Source organism: Bos javanicus, chromosome 4, assembly GCF_032452875.1.
Source record: "Bos javanicus breed banteng chromosome 4, ARS-OSU_banteng_1.0, whole genome shotgun sequence".
Classification (NCBI taxonomy): domain Eukaryota; kingdom Metazoa; phylum Chordata; class Mammalia; order Artiodactyla; family Bovidae; genus Bos; species Bos javanicus.
The window spans coordinates 54,574,300-54,593,652 of NC_083871.1; the positions used below are offsets into that span (position 1 = coordinate 54,574,300).

The 19,353-nt window shown below is 35.5% G+C and overlaps 1 protein-coding gene across 11 annotated transcripts in view; it reads right to left on the reverse strand.

Annotated features, from left to right (window-relative positions):
- FOXP2 (forkhead box P2) overlaps positions 1–19,353 on the reverse strand; it is a 668,538-nt gene that overhangs the window by 130,731 nt on the left and 518,454 nt on the right. For 6 of the 11 annotated variants that reach the window (XM_061414067.1, XM_061414069.1, XM_061414064.1 and 3 more), the window contains one exon: positions 14,873–14,947. The exons of the other annotated variants lie outside the window; for them this stretch is intronic. In XM_061414067.1, the coding sequence (XP_061270051.1) occupies positions 14,873–14,947 (75 nt within the window). The remainder of the gene's footprint in view (positions 1–14,872; positions 14,948–19,353) is intronic. 11 annotated transcript variants of the gene reach the window in all.

The following is a 19,353-nucleotide window of genomic DNA, read 5'->3' on the forward strand; positions in this document are numbered from 1 at the left end:
ATAAATCTGCTCCCATTTATCTGTATGGGAAAAATCTGCTACCATACAGATTTTTATAGTAGCAAGATAAAACTACTTTATCCAGGAGGTGACAAACTCTAAGAATTATTCTATCTCAGAGAGCAGAGAGGAGGGAGAGACTTGAGCAGGTAAAGGTAAGGAGGTAGGAAATGCTTGAGGCATATTTAGGGCAGAGTGAATATTTTCATTATTTTTGAGAGTCAGTTAAAAATAGAGAATAACAAGACACATGGCAGGAGAGGGAAATTTTAGAAAAACACACTGACTCAAGAATGCCAAATAAGTGTTTTGACTGTCAAACAGAAGAGAAGATTTAACAAGACTAGAAGATTTAATGAGAGTCAAGTGTTGGTTTAAGAGAGATAAGGAAATGTAAACTAACTGAAGAAATATTGAGAGTTGCCAGAATTGGGGAAAAAATCAAAGTTTTGAGACTATGAGTTGGAACAGTGCCTGGTGTTGGCTATTCTTTTTGTATTCTTGTCTGAAGTGGGTGGAGACAGAAATCCCTGGTTTATAGGAAGTGGAAAGCGCTAAGTCAAGGTGTTCAAGACAGCTGCTGCTGCTGCTGCTAAGTCGCTTTAGTCGTGTCCGACTCTGTGCGACCCCATAGATGGCAGCCCACCAGGCTCCCCCGTCCCTGGGATTCTCCAGGCAAGAACACTGGAGTGGGTTGCCATTTCCTTCTCCAATGCATGAAAGTGAAAAGTCAAAGTGAAGTCGCTCAGTCGTGTCCGACTCCTAGCGACCCCATGGACTGCAGCCTACCAGGCTCCTCCATCCATGGGGTTTTCCAGGCAAGAGTACTGGAGTGGGTTGCCATTTATATACAAATAAATAAACACATAAATAAATAAAGATTTTAAAAAGTTAAAACCACCAGAAAAATGCCACAGGTGGTATGAAATAAAAGAGTGATATTAGAGGCAGAGGGACCCGAATTTGGATGTCGGCTTACTCCTGTCTTCCCTGCTGGCTCAGATGGCAAAGCGTCTGCCTACAATGCGGGAGACTCGGGTTTGATCGTGGGTCAGGAACATCCCCTGGAGAAGGAAATGGCAACCCACTCCAGTACTCTTGCCTGGAAAGTCCCATGGAGGTAGGAGCCTGGTAGGCTACAGTCCATGGGGTTGCTAGGAGTCGGACACGACTGAGCGACTTCACTATGCTCAATTTCCTCAAGAGGAAAAAATAGGTGTAAGTAGGCATAATAAGACTAGAGATCTCTTCAAGAAAATTAGAGATACCAAGGGAATATTTCATGCAAAGATGGGCTCGATAAAGGACAGAAATGGTATGGACCTAACAGAAGCAGAAGATATTAAGAAGAGGTGGCAAGAATACACAGAAGAACTGTACAAAAAAGAGCTTCACGACCAAGATATCAGGATGGTGTGATCACTCACCTAGAGCCAGACATCCTGGAATGTGAAGTCAAGTGGGCCTTAGAAAGCATCACTACGACCAAAGCTAGTGGAGGTGATGGAATTCCAGTTGAGCTATTTCAAATCCTGAAAGATGATGCTGTGAAAGTGCTGCACTCAATATGCCAGCAAATTTGGAAAACTCAGCAGTGGCCACAGGACTGGAAAAGGTCAGTTTTCATTCCAATCCCAAAGAAAGGCAATGCCAAAGAATGCTCAAACTACTGCACAATTGCACTCATCTCACATGCTAGTAAAGTAGTGCTCAAAATTCTCCAAGCCAGGCTTCAGCAATATGTGAACCGTGAACTTCCTGATGTTCAAGCTGGTTTTAGAAAAGGCAGAGGAACCAGAGATCAAATTGTGAACATCCGCTGGATCATGGAAAAAGCAAGAGAGTTCCAGAAAAACATCTATTTCTGCTTTATTGACTATGCCAAATCCTTTGACTGTGTGAATCACAATAAACTGTGGAAAATTCTAAAAGAGATGGGAATACCAGACCACCTGACCTGCCTCTTGAGAAACCTGTATGCAGGTCATGAAGCAACAGTTAGAACTGGACATGGAACAACAGACTGGTTCCAAATAGGAAAAGGAGTACGTCAAGGCTGTATATTGTCACCCTGCTTATTTAACTTCTATGCAGAGTACATCATGAGAAACGCTGGGCTGGAAGAAGCACAAACTGGAATCAAGATTGCTGGGAGAAATATCAATAACCTCAGATATGCAGATGACACCACCCTTATGGCAGAAAGTGAAGAGGAATTAAAAAGCCTCTTGATGAAAGTGAGAGAGAGAGTGAAAAAGTTGGCTTAAAGCTCAACATTCAGAAAACGAAGATCATGGCATCTGGTCCCATCACTTCATGGCAAATAGATGAGGGAACAGTGGAAACAGTGTCAGACTTTATTTTTTGGGGCTCGAAAATCACTGCAGATGGTGACTGCAGCCATGAAATTAAAAGAGGCTTACTCCTTGGAAGGAAAGTTATGACCAACCTAGATAGCATATTCAAAACAGAGACATTACTTTGCCAACAAAGGTCCATCTAGTTAAGGCTATGGTTTTGCAGTAGTCATGTGTGGATGTGAGTTGGACTGTGAAGAAGGCTGAGCGCGGAAGAATCGATGCTTTTGAACTGTGGTGTTGGAGAAGACTCTTGAGAGTCCCTTGGACTGCAAGGAGATCCAACCAGTCCATTCTAAAGGAGATCAGTCCTGGGATTTCTTCGGAAGGAATGATGCTAAAGCTGAAACTCCAGTACTTTGGCCACCTCATGCGAGGAGTTGACTCATTGGAAAAGACTCTGATGCTGGAGGGATTGAGGGCAGGAGGAAAAAGGGACGACAGAGGATGAGATGGCTGGATGGCATCACTGACTCGATGGCCGTGAATCTGAGCGAACTCCGGGAGTTCGTGACGGACAGGGAGGCCAGGGGTGCTGCAATTCACAGGGTCGCAAAGAGTCGGACACGACTTAGCAACTGAACTGAACTGAGGCATAATAAAAATTACAGGATTTTTTTGGCAGTTTAGTGGTTAACAATCCATGCTTTCCACTGCAGGGAACACAGGTTCCATCCCTGGTTGGGAAACTAAGATCTCACATGCTGGCTATGGCATTGTCGGAAAAAAGCAAAAACAAACAAACACACAAACAAAAAAAACAAACAACACAACAATTGTTTTCTATATGATAATGAGTAGGCTGGTGCCAAAGTGACCATAAATCAATTTTGTCTCATAAAACCTGACATATTTTATACTTTCACCAACACCCCAGTGGTGGGCAAAACAGAAAAACATTTAAATTCAGTTCGCAGAGCAAATTTGTTTTGTACAGAATTAAGAAATAAAAAAATAAAAAGGTTTCATTTTCAGTAAGTATGATATAGGAATTCTTCCATCAGAAGTCACAGAAGTTGGAGATAACATACTTCCAATCATTTACCACTAATTTATGAAACTTTACTATTTAAAATCCACTTTGTAAAGCAGAAAGATTTGCTGTTGGAAATGGGCTTCAAAAGCAAGGTCTCTTTTGAAGTCTGTCTGTTGCATCTGTCTTCCTTCCTTTCTTACTCCCTCCCTTCCTTCTTTCCTTCCTTATATTGTTTTCCTCCTACTTTAGTTTTTATTTTATGAACAGAAATGTTTTTTGGTTTAGGGAAACGTTACCCTCTCATATCTTTGTATCTATACAGCATATACTAAATTCAGGATTAAGCAGGGGACTATATGTCTAAGAGCAATTTCAGTGGTTGGTTTATTGGGTTGCTCTTAATATTTAAAACTGCCAATACAGTGAAAAAGAGACTATCATAATATTTATGCATACATTTCACTCCAGTTACATGTTCTCTTTTCACTTAAAAGGTTTTCCTAAAAAGTGAAGAGCTATTTTTTATTAATTACCAAAAATTAACCAATTACATACAAAGTTCAAAATCTTCATGTATCTAAGTGTTTCATAAAATAATTAATGTTCTTCAGATTTATATTAATCCACCTTAAATTTTAAAGAAGGAAAGAACACTCACATTATGATTATTAGTCTCTTATAAGAAAATAGTTGCTAAGTTTTAACTCTAATGATTAGCTATTCTTTTGGTTAAAAATATCATAAAGTTTAACAGATATGGTGAGAGTAAAGCTGTCATAACTTGAAAATTTTAACAACCATGAATATACCCTTCCCTTCTTTCATATAGTTTGTTCAAAAATAGGAATCTCTAAAAGATATCATGGCACTGTGGAAAAGGGACACAATGGTGGTCACACGGCATAAACAGATTTAGTAATTAATATAAAGAGAGGTACTAACCTAGCTATGAGTTTACTCATCTTCAAGTTAGTTTCTATTTCCTTTAAAGCTGTATTAACTCCATTTGTGCCCTTGAGGCCAGCACTCTCCCCCCAATTATCTTTCAGACCTTGTTTGAACTCTATTCTTTTCCTTCTTGCTTTTTAAATCTTTTCATCTCCACTGCCACCTCTCCCCAAGACCTTTCCTCAATTCTACCCCCTCAAGCCCCCATCACATCATCTCCCTATTAATCAGTAATTTTCCCAAAGGACTAGGACACTACTTGCTTACATATAGACTTTCAGTTACCACTGAAGTCACTGCCATGGACTATATTCTTTGAAACCACTCTTACCAAATCCAATCAGTTTATGTCTCATTTCACAGTCTTAAAACCACCTCTCAGTCTCTGACAATGCTTTTTAAAAAATCTCTCCTAGTGTTTGACTGCAGGCTCCTCCTCCTTCTTATCTCCTGTCACACAGATTCACATTCTTTACTGATTATTCTTTCTTTCCTTTCACCGAATGTCTCATCTTGAAAATTCTCTGTGGTTGTCTTTCTTCTTGCAATTTTCTTCAAAACAATGAACTCTGATCTCATGCACATGGTATGACTTTCAAAGATGAATAATTTCCAAGTCATTGCTGTCTGCTGAACATGGATATTGTCCCAGCAATGCAAATATACCTCCCAAAGAACCTTTATCACCTTCAACTTCCTATTGTCCACCATCAATCTTCAATGTTCTTGTTATCACTAGGTTCCAATTTAAACAAAAACAAATATCCAGGCACAAAATAGCAGCAATCTCAATATTTTTGTGTTCCTCCAAAAAACTGTCAACATACTTTTTATATCAAAGTGCTGTATTCTCCCTTAAATTTGTCCTCTTGTTTCCTTACTCTGTCCTTCCCATAGTTAAGATTATACTTTAAAAATTTTTGGACAATATTCTTTCACCTAGACACACTAACTCCAGTATTTTTCTATTTCCAATCACTTCTTACTTTTGTTCCCAAGAAAGAAAGAAGAAAATGAAAGGTAGTCGCTCAATCATGTCTGACTCTTTGTGACCCTGTGGACGATAGCCTATCAGGCTCCTCTGTCCATGGAATTCTCCAGGCAAGAGTACTGGAGTGGGTTGCCATTTCCTTCTGCAGGGGATCTTCCTGACCCAGGGATTTAACTCAGGTCTCCTGCATTGCAGGTAGATTCTTTACCATTTGAGCCACCAGGGAAGCCCCAAAGATATTTTAGATAGTTAATGTTACATCAACTTCATTGCTCACAATCTTGCAGAATACTTAAGGATCTTCTAAAAAGCTACCTCAAACTTCTAATTCCAGTTGTGGTCCATTTAAAGACTGAATATCAACTAAGACTATTTAAAGACTGTATATCAAGCTTTCTCCATAATGTTTTCCAATTCCCCAGATACATTATGCCCTATCTCAAAAGCCACCTAACTTTTTTTTTTTCTTTCTCTTCTACAACTTAGCTTATTCTATTCTCAATCCCTGGAATGTGCTCTATCCTTCTAGTTTGATGAACTTCTGTGTTTTTGTTTTGTTTTTTCCCCCCTCAAAACTTTACCTCAAATAAACCTCTTCCATTTACCCATCCTCAATTCCTTGGTACAATGATTAAACCTCTTTTCACAGTTTGCATTGATTTTTCAGCCCTAAATTATGTATTTTCCATTTTCATACTGTACACTTTTCAAATGCAGTGATCATTATTTTACTGAAAATTTTTGTAGCATGGTGAGTTATACATAGGATGTGCTTAGTGAATATGTGTTGAATAGAACTGAGTATCAGGGACTATGTAAGAATAATTCCAATTAATACAGACATACAAGATCAAAAGAGTGATCAATGTAGACTACATTGTTGAAAAAGTATTCATGTGGGGTAGTAATTGAGCTGGACTTCATATAACAAGTAGAATCTGATTGGCTGATCAGAAAAAGGAGGAGGTTACAGAGCAATAACAGCACAAGAAAAGGAATAGGAAAAAAAATGGAATATTGTGTTTGCAAACAGAAAGGAGATATATCAGGCAGAACACAACATTTATTCGTGAAATAATAGAGGATAAGGTAGAGAAAGGAAAAGAGCCCAGTGGTAGGGGCACATAATTGCAAGGCTTGGGTTTGTAAAGCTTTATCCAGTGGACACTGGGAAGTCATTAAAAACTGTACACAAGTTATGAGGAAAGAGAAAGGAGCAATTATTTATCCTATGATGGTATCAATAAAATAGAGTTTACATGCTAATTAACAATGATAGAATTGATCATTCCAGACACTTTGTAGGACTTTTCTAGAAGCACAATTTCTCACCAAATTCTTATCTCTGTACTCATTTCTACAGCTTTAAGTAGTCAATTTACAACAAGTGCTATGAATATATTTTACAAGATCAAAGTTGTATGTTAGTCACTTAGTGTTTTCATCTGGTCAATTCAAGCACCCATTCTGAGCTTTGCCTATTTAAGTGGTTTTGATATTTCAATATCAGACTTAAAGTACTATATTGTCCCCCTTTTCTTTATGTTTTAAAGTCAGGATGACTCATTGATCACTTATTTTCAACTATTAAGACATAGTATTTGTCTGACAGATAGTAGACAATCTAAAAAGCCAACAAAATTCTATTTAGCAACTGGTCTTGCTTGTGTAGGAAATAAAGGAAAATAAAGAGAAAATGTAAAAGATTAAAACTGGAAGTATTAAGCATATTCTTCTAAAATTAGCAAGTAAATTAGCAATGTTCTTTAAAACTTTAAAAAATAAGTCTTTTTTTTTTTTTTCTTTCCTTTTAGCTGAAGTCCTAACAAAAGAACAAAAGCAATAAATCAACAGTCTGGGAATTTTCGATTCACTTTATAACATTTCTGGGAGAATCATTAAAGATCCTTGAATTTTTCTTTCCTAAAACCTCAACTTATAAATAGGATTATCTCATAGATCTTATTGAGATCTTAAAAGTGTCTTTAAGAAACCACAAGTAGTCTGGTAATATGCACAGTAATTTCAAAAGTGATCAAAACTTATCTGGTTTTTTAAAACCTGTGATCAGTACACATGATTAGCAAACATTTAGAAAAACTGAATGGTTTCTTTCTTTGACAGATATGCAGAATTAAAATTAAAATACACATATGTATAATATTATACATATGAACTGTGGCTTAAGAAAAAGAACTGTCAAACCATCAATAGTTTCCCCTTAATTCAATGACTAATGGAGAGATATAAGGAAAGTCACTCAGATTCTTTAGTTTTCTCAACTGTAAAACAGAGGAGTTGAAATAATAATTCTAAAGGCTCCTTTAAGCTAACGTGTCCTATCAGTCATTCCACGGCTGAAATGCACGTTGTTTGGACACCCTCTCCTCTTTATTTTGGCGATGCACTAGCAGGGCATGACCCCTCTAATAAAGCAGAAGGACTACATGCATAATATACAGAAAGACAAGGTCAAACATGCAAAAAAGTATGTTTCCAGCCTCAATATGTAAAAAAAATATACTTTTAACTCTTAAGAGAGTATGAGATATGCAACTTATAGGTAACATGGACTTAAGGAGAAATAATGATTAAACAACAGTACACATGTTAATTCTTTTATTTCTTTTAATTTTATATCGGTTACTGTTAGGTAGGTAGAATAGGAAAAAGGAGTCCAGAAAGGCAGTGGCTAAAAGACAAAGAAGGGAAAAGCCCACAAAAACAGAACAAAGGAAGGTCCAAGGACTGGGATGAAGACCACAGGTAGAACAAACAGCACTCCTGGCTAGCCCGATTTACACAGGGCCGGTCCAGAGGGAGGAGAAAAAACATAAAAAGAGGAGCCAAAGGGCCAGGTGTCTCTCTGTCTGTCTCTCGCTCTCTTTCTCTATCTCTGTCTCTCTTTCTTTTCTTCGCATCTTTTGGGTCGGCATGCCCTCACGCCTCGAGGATATATTTTCCTTTATTTTCTAAATAAAACTGAGCTGTAACACGGAGCTGTAACACTTATCTGTCCAAGAGCTGTGACACGGTCTGTCCCAGGGCTGTAACGCTGGTCTGTCACTTCAAATTTTTATTGTGATGAGACAGAACCGAGGAAATTCTACACTCCCCCAGCAGTTACCTTTGTATTAAGAAAATATTCACTAGGTTTGCATATATAACATTAAATTCTTAAACCTTTACACTTGTTTATCAAATTTTGATACTACTTTGCCAACATTCTCTCTCAAATTATACAACTGTATGTGAATTTATGAATCATGCTTACTTTAATAAGAATTTATCTCCAATATATTTACCTGAGACTTCCTTTTCACTGTAGTATCTCTTAAGAATACTCTTAGTAAAGAGAACTTAAGATCTCTCAAGATCTCTTGAGATTTCTTACTCTCATTCTATACAATCTGTTTTAAGCCCCTCTAAATATTCTACACAAAAATCCTAAATTAAAATAAAGATATTATAGTTATCCTGGAGTGTGATGTTACAAGACACTGGATCTGAGTGATAGATTACTTCTGCCAATATTCTAAAATATCCCACACTCTCTCTCTTAAGAGAGAACAGGAAGCTCCCTGCTAGAATGATAATGACAACGTCAGGGAAAAGAACTTAGGAACGTAGTTGCAAGAGCTGGAGCATTTCATGCAGCTCCTTAATGTTAAATATGACAGAAGTTCCATCCTGAAAAGCTTAACATACATTGTATAAGACTTTATTCTTTATTTTATCAGTAGTGTGAATCTATTTGCACCAAATTTATTATCATTCTGATAAAGAATATAATTAACTGAAGTAAACAAGTGCAATTTCATCTTAGTTGTATGGTGCATTATGTGATTATAGCATGACTGAATTCTGGTAATAGTAAGCTTTCTGAACTCCACTGGATAAAGGTTTAAAGTACAATTTCATGTTTATATTTAAAGTACAGTGTGCAGTTTCAGATTTATATTTGAATGCCATTGGGAAGCATGTACTGCTTAACTTGACATCCTAAGGATTAAATATATGAAAAATTTATTTATAAATACTTTTATGTAAATATATGGTTGCATGAATGGTGCCAATAATAAAAATGTGATTCTGTAATTTGTCAATACTGTGCACAACTCATTTTACCTAATGAAAGTTTAAAATGTAAAAAATTTAACTGCAAAAGAACAGAAAGAAAAATGAATTGTAGATAGAACTCAATAAAAAAACATCATTTTACACAACTGATCTTTTAGATATGTATGTGTATGTGCTCATGGGGTGTGCAAATTTATACACTAGGATGACTTGTTTTTGTGCCTTTCACTGACTATGCTACAATAAGTGATGTAGAAATATACAAGGAACAGAAATACAAGTAATAAATATAGAATATACAGTTTATCAATGATGTTAAGAAATATGCAAGAACTATAGAGTGAACTGTTAAAAGTTAATGCATATTATATTTCATATTTGTAGAGACTCCAAATGACTCTAGTAGCTCATTACAAAAAACTTTAAATGCAAAAGCAAAAATACATTCTGCTCGAATGGGCACCATAAATGCACATTATTGCCACATACATATTCTAGTGTGTGTATCAATTTATTTGATGAAAAATATATTAACAACAACAAAACCAGATAACTAAATAAATAATCCTTTCATCAGCCCCTGATTTCTGCCACACTAATGCTTTGGTGAATCATCAAGGGGAGTAAATTATTCATTATAAATTTCAAAGAAGAGTCTCCATTGAAAAAGCTCTGCCTTGGTCCTTCTTGGAACCAACATCAAGAGAATTCATGGCAGTCTCAAATATTGCAGTAAAATAGAAGGTGAGAGGTAAATTGCTCAAGAGAGATGTCTAGAATGAACTGAGCTCAGGGAGCTACATCCTAGCTGAGTGAGGTGTGTAAAGATAATTATTAATATCTTGAGTTACACTAGGAAAGAAAAAGATTAATCAAGAAGTTGCATACAAATGTCAGTCAAGGCTTTAAAAACTGAAATCTATATTCGCTTTCCAATGGAAAACCTAGAAGGTTTTTAATAGTAGCTCTAAATACAGTCACTATAATATAGCATATTGGCATTAACAAATCATTTGTAATATAAGTGTTTGAAATATTTGATTATCTTAATTTCATATCAAAGGACTTAGTATAATATCAGTCCTATTGTAATAGGACAAATTACTCAAAATAAACATGATAAATTAACAAATCTGATCTACATTGCTTCAAAATAAATTCAAACTTTTACTAACACACATTCACACTAATAACAAGCAGTTACATCTTGCAATATAGGTTTTATAGGAAGGAGTTTCCAAAAAATTTACCACAACATTATCCCATCTGGTTAATTGTCTCCAGCTTGTTAGTTAAAATTATCAACACCATTACTAAGTAGTAATTTATCTCTAATTCTTGGTTAATCTCTGCTAATACATTTATAACAGAAAAGGGAAGAAATTAATTGGTGATAAACTGGCACTCCACATGCATTCCCTAATTCCTTATTTTCATGTGTTCTGGCTGGATACAGACAGCTGATGGTACAATCACTTTTGCTAACATTCTTTTCCCATGATTTTCTTTGACTGCCAGAGGACATCGTTTAGGTCCTGTGAGGCAGGGTTCTTTCTCTTTCACTCAGCTTAACAAATCAGAAAACATTTAGATAACTGATTTTTGTGAGTGAAAAAATTAGTGTGTGACTTAAATTAATGAGTATTTTCCACTCAGTAAGCAACATTTCCATCTTGGTCACGGCATAAGTTAATATCCAAAACCTCTTGCTTAGTGTTAATACCAAATATCAATACATATTTAAATTTATGTCAAACAGAATTGCCTCTTTGGGCCAAGCAAGAGTATATTGATGATACCAGGGATACCAACCAAGTCAGACATCTACTGTATACTTTCTGTGTGTTAGTCATTAAGCTAAGTGGTTTTGGGGTTATCAAATGTAAACCTATTACCACTCTATGAGGTAGATACTATCTACCTAATTTTACTATCTGTCCTAATTTTACAGATTGCAAACATAAGGCTAAAAAAAGTCAAGTAATTACCCAGTATTCAATTTAGAAAGCTGATTCCAGAGTCCACAGGACAGATTATTTGGTACTGGGTAACATTTATGGAAAGCCTAAAAAGAGAGAGAAATTTGGAACAGAAAAAGATTCTTAAAACCATCATTGTCCTCTTTTCCTTAATTTCTCCAGTCCACAATTCCCATCAAAATGAAACATTTAGGAGGCAATCATAATAGAGTCAAGATCTGTAGGGAAAAAGACCCGAGGTGGTCAATGTAATTTAATTTGAATGTGATACATAACAGCTAGACCAAGACCAACCAAGTCTTACTTTTAATTTATAGATCCAACAAATTTTGTTCATCAAAATATGCATATGATCCAGTGGTAAATGTTTTGAAATTAAGACCCCAAAGACAAAGCCTGAGCATTCTGCATAATTGCCTTAACAGTTAGAGCCAACAGGCAGAGTCCTACGTAAAACAGTATTCCTATAGGTGTAAAAACCTGCAGTAAAGACTAACAGTACTATTATCTGCAGGTACGTGCTAATAAGGGCATTCAGGCAGATGAAGTGTCAACGGGGTCAATCTCTTGAGGAGTGAACTTGGGTTACTACCATGTGTCAGGGAAACCGAAGGTTGTGAAATTTAGGATTGTAGCCAGGGAAAAAAGAAAGGCATCAATACTATTACGAAAGTCTGAAAGAAAAGTAAACTAAAAATTTGCCAGATTAGAGTTAAATATACGCCATTTGAAAAAACTGAGTGTGAAAAGCAAGTATTGATAAGTGACCTCTTACAGGGAAACTCACTTACTCTCATATTCATGTCTTTTAAAGCCAGAACTCAATGCCTTTCTCTTATAAAATTCAAACTTATAATAAGAATATTAAATTGTTACTCTTAGAATATTAAATGTACAACCTATGGAGCTCAAAGATTTCCTAAAAAAAAAAAAAAAAGGTAGAATCAGTTTAAGATTTACAATTTTTAGGTAGAGATGATATAAGTAATTGTGGGTACAATTACTACTGCCCAGAATTGCAATGAATTAGTAGATGCACATTATACATAGTCTATTAGTGTAGTCTCCAGTAATCTCCGGAGAAGGCAACGGCACCCCACTCCAGTACTCTTGCCTGGAAAATTCCATGGACGGAGGAGCCTCGTAGGCTGCAGTCCATGGGGTCGCTAAGAATCGGACATGACTGAGCAACTTCACTTTCACTTTTCACTTTCCTGCACTGGAGAAGGAAATGGCAACCCACTCCAGTGTTCTTGCCTGGAGAATCCCAGGGATGGGGGAGCTTGGTGGCTGCTGTCTATGGGGTCACACGGAGTCGGACACGACTGAAATGACTTAGCAGTAGCATCCAGTAATCTCATGGTGTTCAGACTTACTCAAGTACCACCCCAGCATATTAGTAATAATAAAATTTAACAAATACTAAGAGAGAGAGCCATGCTCATCACACAGAAACTGTCAACTACAAATAATAGTCTGTTTTAGTTTGCATCTGGGTCTTAAATTACATTATATAGCCATTTTAGCTCACAAAAAGTTTGCATCTAATATAATCAATAAAGGAAATAAGCCCCTACTTAGTACTGAATGTTTCCCTGGTGCTGTGAAGTCCAGAAGCATCATTTGCAAAGTCACTCTGTGACTAATCTGAAACATTAAGTTTGGTGCACTTCAGGGATGGTAAACACCCGATCCATGCATCGTCATGCTCTTTTTACCCACCAACCACAGAAGACCTCGCTAATTTATGCTGGCTTGCTTTCTACCTTGGAGACTAACTATAGTCTCAAATACATGGCATAATCTCAGACTCTAGTTCAACACAGTATTCAAGGCAGTCACGAACGACGTGGTATACCCCTGGAAAGACCAATACATTGGTGATCTCACAAACTTGGGCTATAAATTCAGGCTTGCCATTGAGGAACTGCATGGCACTTGTGGGCCATTTATTTAATTTCTCCACAGTTTGTTTTCATTCAGAAAACATTTCAGTGAAAAGATATAATGCTATGAATTTATATTTCTGTCAGTAGAATAGAGAATAATTTTTTAAAGGTAGAAGCAGATTTACATAAAGAACAAAATATTATTAGTTAAGCCATCTCACTCTTCAGGCTAAAGAAAACAATTTTTCCATTGAGATTATTTTAGGAAAAAGTGTTACCAATTAGGAATACTGCCTGCTTAACTTTTAATGCAGCATTTTTAAAGTATATTTTTGAATTAATCTTCTTTACTAAGTTAAAATACATAGCTATTTTTGAAGTTTAACTTAAATTTATTTTCTTCAAAACATACAGCAAAAACTTAGAAATTAAGATTATTTTAGTCTTTCACATAAATTTACATAATTTGAGCAAAACTTACCACTACTTCTTAATTTTTGCTATTCTTTCAAAAGTTATTACTATTATTAGGAGGACAACACTTTAGAATTAAAATGAATGAAACCCTAAACTAGGTTATTTCAGACTATTATAAATCCTAATTTCATATACAAAATTTATTACCAGTCCCCTGCATTCAGTAGTTCCATAAAACAGTATGTTATCGCTTTTTTCACTTCTATTTTTGCTTTGCATCTAACATTTTAAAAAATGTTTAAAGATTGTATATTTTCCACAAAGAATAGCATTCCATGTTAATCTGACACTATTTTTATTGATAAAAATCTTTCTTTTTTTAACCAAGGTATGAAATTAGATATTTCTATTTTATTATTTGGTTATGAGTCTACAATCATAAATTAAGAAATATTACATATATGGTAGTAAAAAATATTTTTTGGGTGAGATAGTTTAGGAATATTCTAGACCATAGAACCTAAAAAACTACATCAATTCTTCAAGAAACAATCAAAAATTCTATAAATTAAAATATATGACTTACATATTTAGAGATTCCTTAGGAATACAGGTAATGTCCATGCTAAATAGAAACATGAAGTTGCTCTATTTAAAAATTCTTGAATGGCCACTTCAGGACTGCTATTCATTTCCAAGGCTAACTGGTATGTGAATTGGGTCACAAAAGCAATTTTCATTGAATATTATAGTCTAAAGAGACAAATTATACTTGGTGACAGAATATGTAAAAAGAGGCCTTGGCATATTTATATGTTAACTTGCAGAACTCAGAATAGCAAAAATTCCCTAAAATATTTATTGTATAATCTCCATTTATTTTATGCATATCAATAACATCTCATCAAATTATTCCTAAATCTGTTCCAGAAAGCATAGTGTTTCAAGAAAAGTACAGTGATGAAACAGCCATACACTCTTACATATGTAAAGTAAACTTTAATGTCATCAATTCACAGAAACTGTGATCTATAAGCAATGAAACATAATTGAAGTAAGAATATAAGAGCCAGCAGAAAAAAACTACATCTGTGCCTTAACATTAGTCATCTCTTGATCGTCTTCACGATTATATGGCAGTGGCTAACAGAAAATGACAGACCATCTATTTAGTGGGGTTGGGTCTACGGCCTTATATGTAGTAGCTGAATCTCTAATTGTCCAGTGTAACTTACTGCAAATGTGTTGTGAGGATGCCCATCACCAGAAGAGTGGCCACAGACACATAATTTTGTTTCTGGAAGCAATTCCTAGATTAAACAAAGAGAATCAGGAGTTGGCTTTTTTCCCCCAATCTTATGCTAATAATGTACATTATTATTTAAGAAAATTATTTTGGATTATTATCTTGATAGGTCAACCTAGATAAAACTATCCCACCTTTGTATCACAGCTAATAATAGTATACATTTTAAAACTAGGAATGATTTGGCAGATGTTAATTTGAATACTTGAACATATGAATTAATCACTAACAAAAATTATTGATCTACCATGATCTTGACTTAAGAATCTTCTCATTTCTAAGCTAAACTTATAGCCAATGTTAATAAATACTCCCACAACTTTAAATGGTACTATGATTTTAGAGTATGGGTTGCTATTTGTCTTCAAACTTTATCTTTTTCACACAAGCTAACTGTTGACTCGTCAATTACAACCAATATAAATGAACATAAAGCCTGTCTTGTCATGAAATGTGAGAACAATCACAAGAACCTCATTTAATAAACTGTCTAGGCTCTGCATTACTACAACACAAATATTGCCATTAAATATATATTTAAGACTATGGAGCCAAACTCCATAATCTCTGATAAAACCTGTTGAATTATGTCATTTGTATTGAAAACTACTCTATATACTCAAATGAACGGTTTGCAATTTTATCTGTAAAAGTAAAGTGATTATTTATTGATAAATGACATGAAATGTCATTTTTTACCTAAGTAGTATTAGACATTTCAAAAGATTTTGTCTGAAGGGCAAAAGGATTACACTGCATTTGAATAGACCATGTGACAACACATCCTTAGACTTCATGTATGATATGAAAGGATGATCCCCATTCGTAAGATACACAAGGGAAATTATAAGTATATCAGAAGAGAAGAAAAGCAAGGAGGAATGTGGTAGGGGTGTCAAGGAGTATTTGTAGTGGTTTGATGCATGTAAATATTACATCTTATAAATAATTCTTTTCAAATACATCTCTGAAGTTCAGGGGCTCTGTTTAAGAAACGGATTGTATATGCTTTACATGACTATGTGTCATTTTTTTTTCAAGATAAGAGCAACCTTAATTCAAACAGAAAAAAACAAAAATGGCTTCCCAAATATTCTCCTCCTCCAGTTTCCTATGAAGAAGTATGTCACCTGACACTGGCAGATGAGGAAAATATGTTCAAGTTATATTTTGCTGTCAGAATCCAACAAACACGTTTTCATCTAAATTATTTTGTCAACAGCCTTGTAGTACCCTTGCTAACCTTATTTGGCACCAGTGAATAATTAGATACACAGGGGTGTGACTCCAATTGAAGGTGTTGGCATTGTAGCACTCTGTGAAAATATTAACTATGAGGTTAACTCCAATTTTCTCTTCTTTAATTAAATGCACATGGTACTAATGAGGTAACCTACTGTTCCTTGATAGCACTAATTAGCTAAGAGGAGAGTACACTCTCACACTGCAATTTAAACCTAAAAATAAGGTTGAAATATGCTAATTGCAGGCAATTTAAAACAGTACAAGTTGAAGAACTAGTCATAATAAGAGAAACTGACTGCTTTACAGTTAGGCAGCTGTAACTTTGGTTAAAATCAAAACAAGCCACATGATTTTTGGACTGCTATTTAACAAGGTCATACACATCTGAAAATTAAAAAAAAAAAAAAAAAGAAATGCTACTCCATACCACAGAAATGAACCAACTAACAAAAAATGCTCAGATCGACATTTGTCTACCTAAAACCAAAAATGGTTAGAACTCCAAAAGTACCTCAACACTATTTATATTTAGTGCTGAAAATGAAATTCCGTAAGTAAGCAACATCACCTTAAGCTCTTTCAAGAGCACTCAACTTAAATATTGTACTTTGTGTCTCCAACACAGACAAAACATGTTGGGTGCTGGAGGTTTGCCATCCCAATCACAAGCTCTGAGGGAAGATTTAGAGATGACTAAAAAACAGGACATTTCCAGACCAGATACAAGTATATTGATAAAAATACACAAAAGATGCTATGGAATAAAATGGTGTAGGCACCATTTAAAGAATATAGGTGCCAAAATTATCTGAAGGATTTCATTGTAAGAGGGAGATTTTTGCTACTTCTACAGATTGCAGTTATGGGTTGAGAGCAGCCTGAAGCATCACTGTGAGAATTTTCTCCATTCTCAGCTCAAATGACTCATAAATGTAATTTCAGTAAATCTAAGTATAATCCAAACATATCTTCTTTAATTGTGTCTCAAAAATTTACACAATATGATTTCAACCAATAACCACTGAGGTAACTTTGACAAACAAAATTCTAAAGGACCTTCTGAAGCCATTGCATATTTTTGTTAATCCGAAACTTTGTTTAACCAAAGCAAACATCAGCTGACAGTGCCAAATCATTCCTGTTGCTGGAGATAAAAATACAGCAAATAAAAATGATACTGTCATTAATCTATCCTTGGAGATAAAAGAGATAGGACTGTCCCACAGTATGGACTTGCAGTGACACTTCTGTGCAGTCATTTTGCATGCAAAATTATAAGTTTAAACAATCAAGAGAGTTGAACAAGCAATAAAAAGTCAAAAATCAAAATTTGTAAAAAGAGAAAGTCAACTTAATCTTATGTTTACTGAAGAACAATACCTTGGGAAAAAGTAAACCGTTTAAAAGGTAAAGTCTTTTAAGTAACTCCCAATTAGTAACTCCAGGAGTTAAAAGGATGTGCGAGTAAACTGCACTGCCATTAGCCCATCATCACGTCTTGCCAAAAAGCTTGGTTGAAGAAACTGCTTTGAAAAAACCCACCAAGCTTCTCCTGGCTGTCCTAGAGCTCTCTACAACAGAAGGAGACAGAATGTTGGCAAGAGATGCTAATCAACCTCCAACCAACTATGCTTGAACAGATCCATGAGGTTGCAGGTCTGTAAAAGGGTAGCAAGGCAAATGAAATCATACAGTCATTGGAGGCAACCTGACATGGTCAGCAAATCACAGGGAAACACAATATGAATGGATGTTTTAAGTGTTTGCATCTGTTTCAGATAAGCACCAAAGAACATTTTAAGAGTGAAAAGGCCATGACAATGTACTGGAATGGGCTTTCAACATTAACTTCAGAGGGAATCTATTCTTCCATTAAATATGGATCATTGCAATTTTCCATTAAAACAATAAAGAGTAAATCGTTCTGTGTTGGAAATGAGAGCACTGGGTCTGGAGACAGTCTTCTAGGGTTCAGGTCCTGACTCAACACTTATTAGGAGTGTGACCTTGAGTAAGTTACTTAGCTCTCCTTCCTCTCTGTCCAGCTTCCCAGGTGGCTCTAGTAGTAAAGAACATGTCTGCCAATGCAGGAGACATAGAGATGCTGGTTTGATCCCTGAGTCAGGAGGATCCCCCGGAGAAGGACATGGCAACCCACTCCAGTATTCTTGCCTGGAGATCCCTGAGGACAGAGGAGCCTGGCAGGCTGTTGTCCTTAGGGTTGCAAAGAGTCGGACATGACTATGAAGCATACTTAGCACATATGCCTACCTTTCTGTCCAGAAAGGGAATAGTAAATAACAAGGTTCTAAGGTCATTAAATACACTGATTTACAAAGTACTTAGAACACCGCTAGTATCCATATGCTTAATGTCTCTTAGTTATGTACTTATTACTATTTATTAGCTATCATTATTGCTTCAGAACATTCAATTTTTTTCAAATAAAAAATTATTAAAATTCTACTGTATATAGAAAACACTGTAAAGGATGCAAAATTTCCCAAGACATTCTATCTGCATTCAAATAACTTTCCATTACTATTAGACTTTATGATATAAATCAAAGTATCTTCCATATAAATAAAAAATATTAAAAAGAAAGAAAAAAATAATCACTATTAAAAAAAATATTTGTTTCTCCTTAGAAACCTGGTGTGGCAAAGCAAAAAGTTAATATGAGAGTGTTTGCATTCAGTGACAAAGTTAAGTGACTTTTAAGAAATAATATAATTTCTACAAAGTTGATGATGGTATATTTTTCATAGAAAAACAGGAAAGTATTATAAGTTGATCTTTCCTAACAAATGAACATACTTTTTTTTTATGGTAGCTTTCTTTTTCTTTTTTTTATTTTATTTTTTAACTTTACAATATTGTATTGGTTTTGCCATATATCAACATGAATCTGCCACAGGTATACACGTGTTCCCCATCCTGAACCCTCCTCCCTCCTCCCTCCCCATACCATCCCTCTGGGTCGTCCCAGTGCACCAGCCCCAAGCATCCAGTATCGTGCATCGAACCTGGACTGGCAACTCATTTCATATATGATATTATACATGTTTCAATGCCATTCTCCCAAATCATCCCACCCTCTCCCTCTCCCACAGAGTCCAAAAGACTGTTCTATACATCAGTGTCTCTTTTGCTGCCTCGTATACA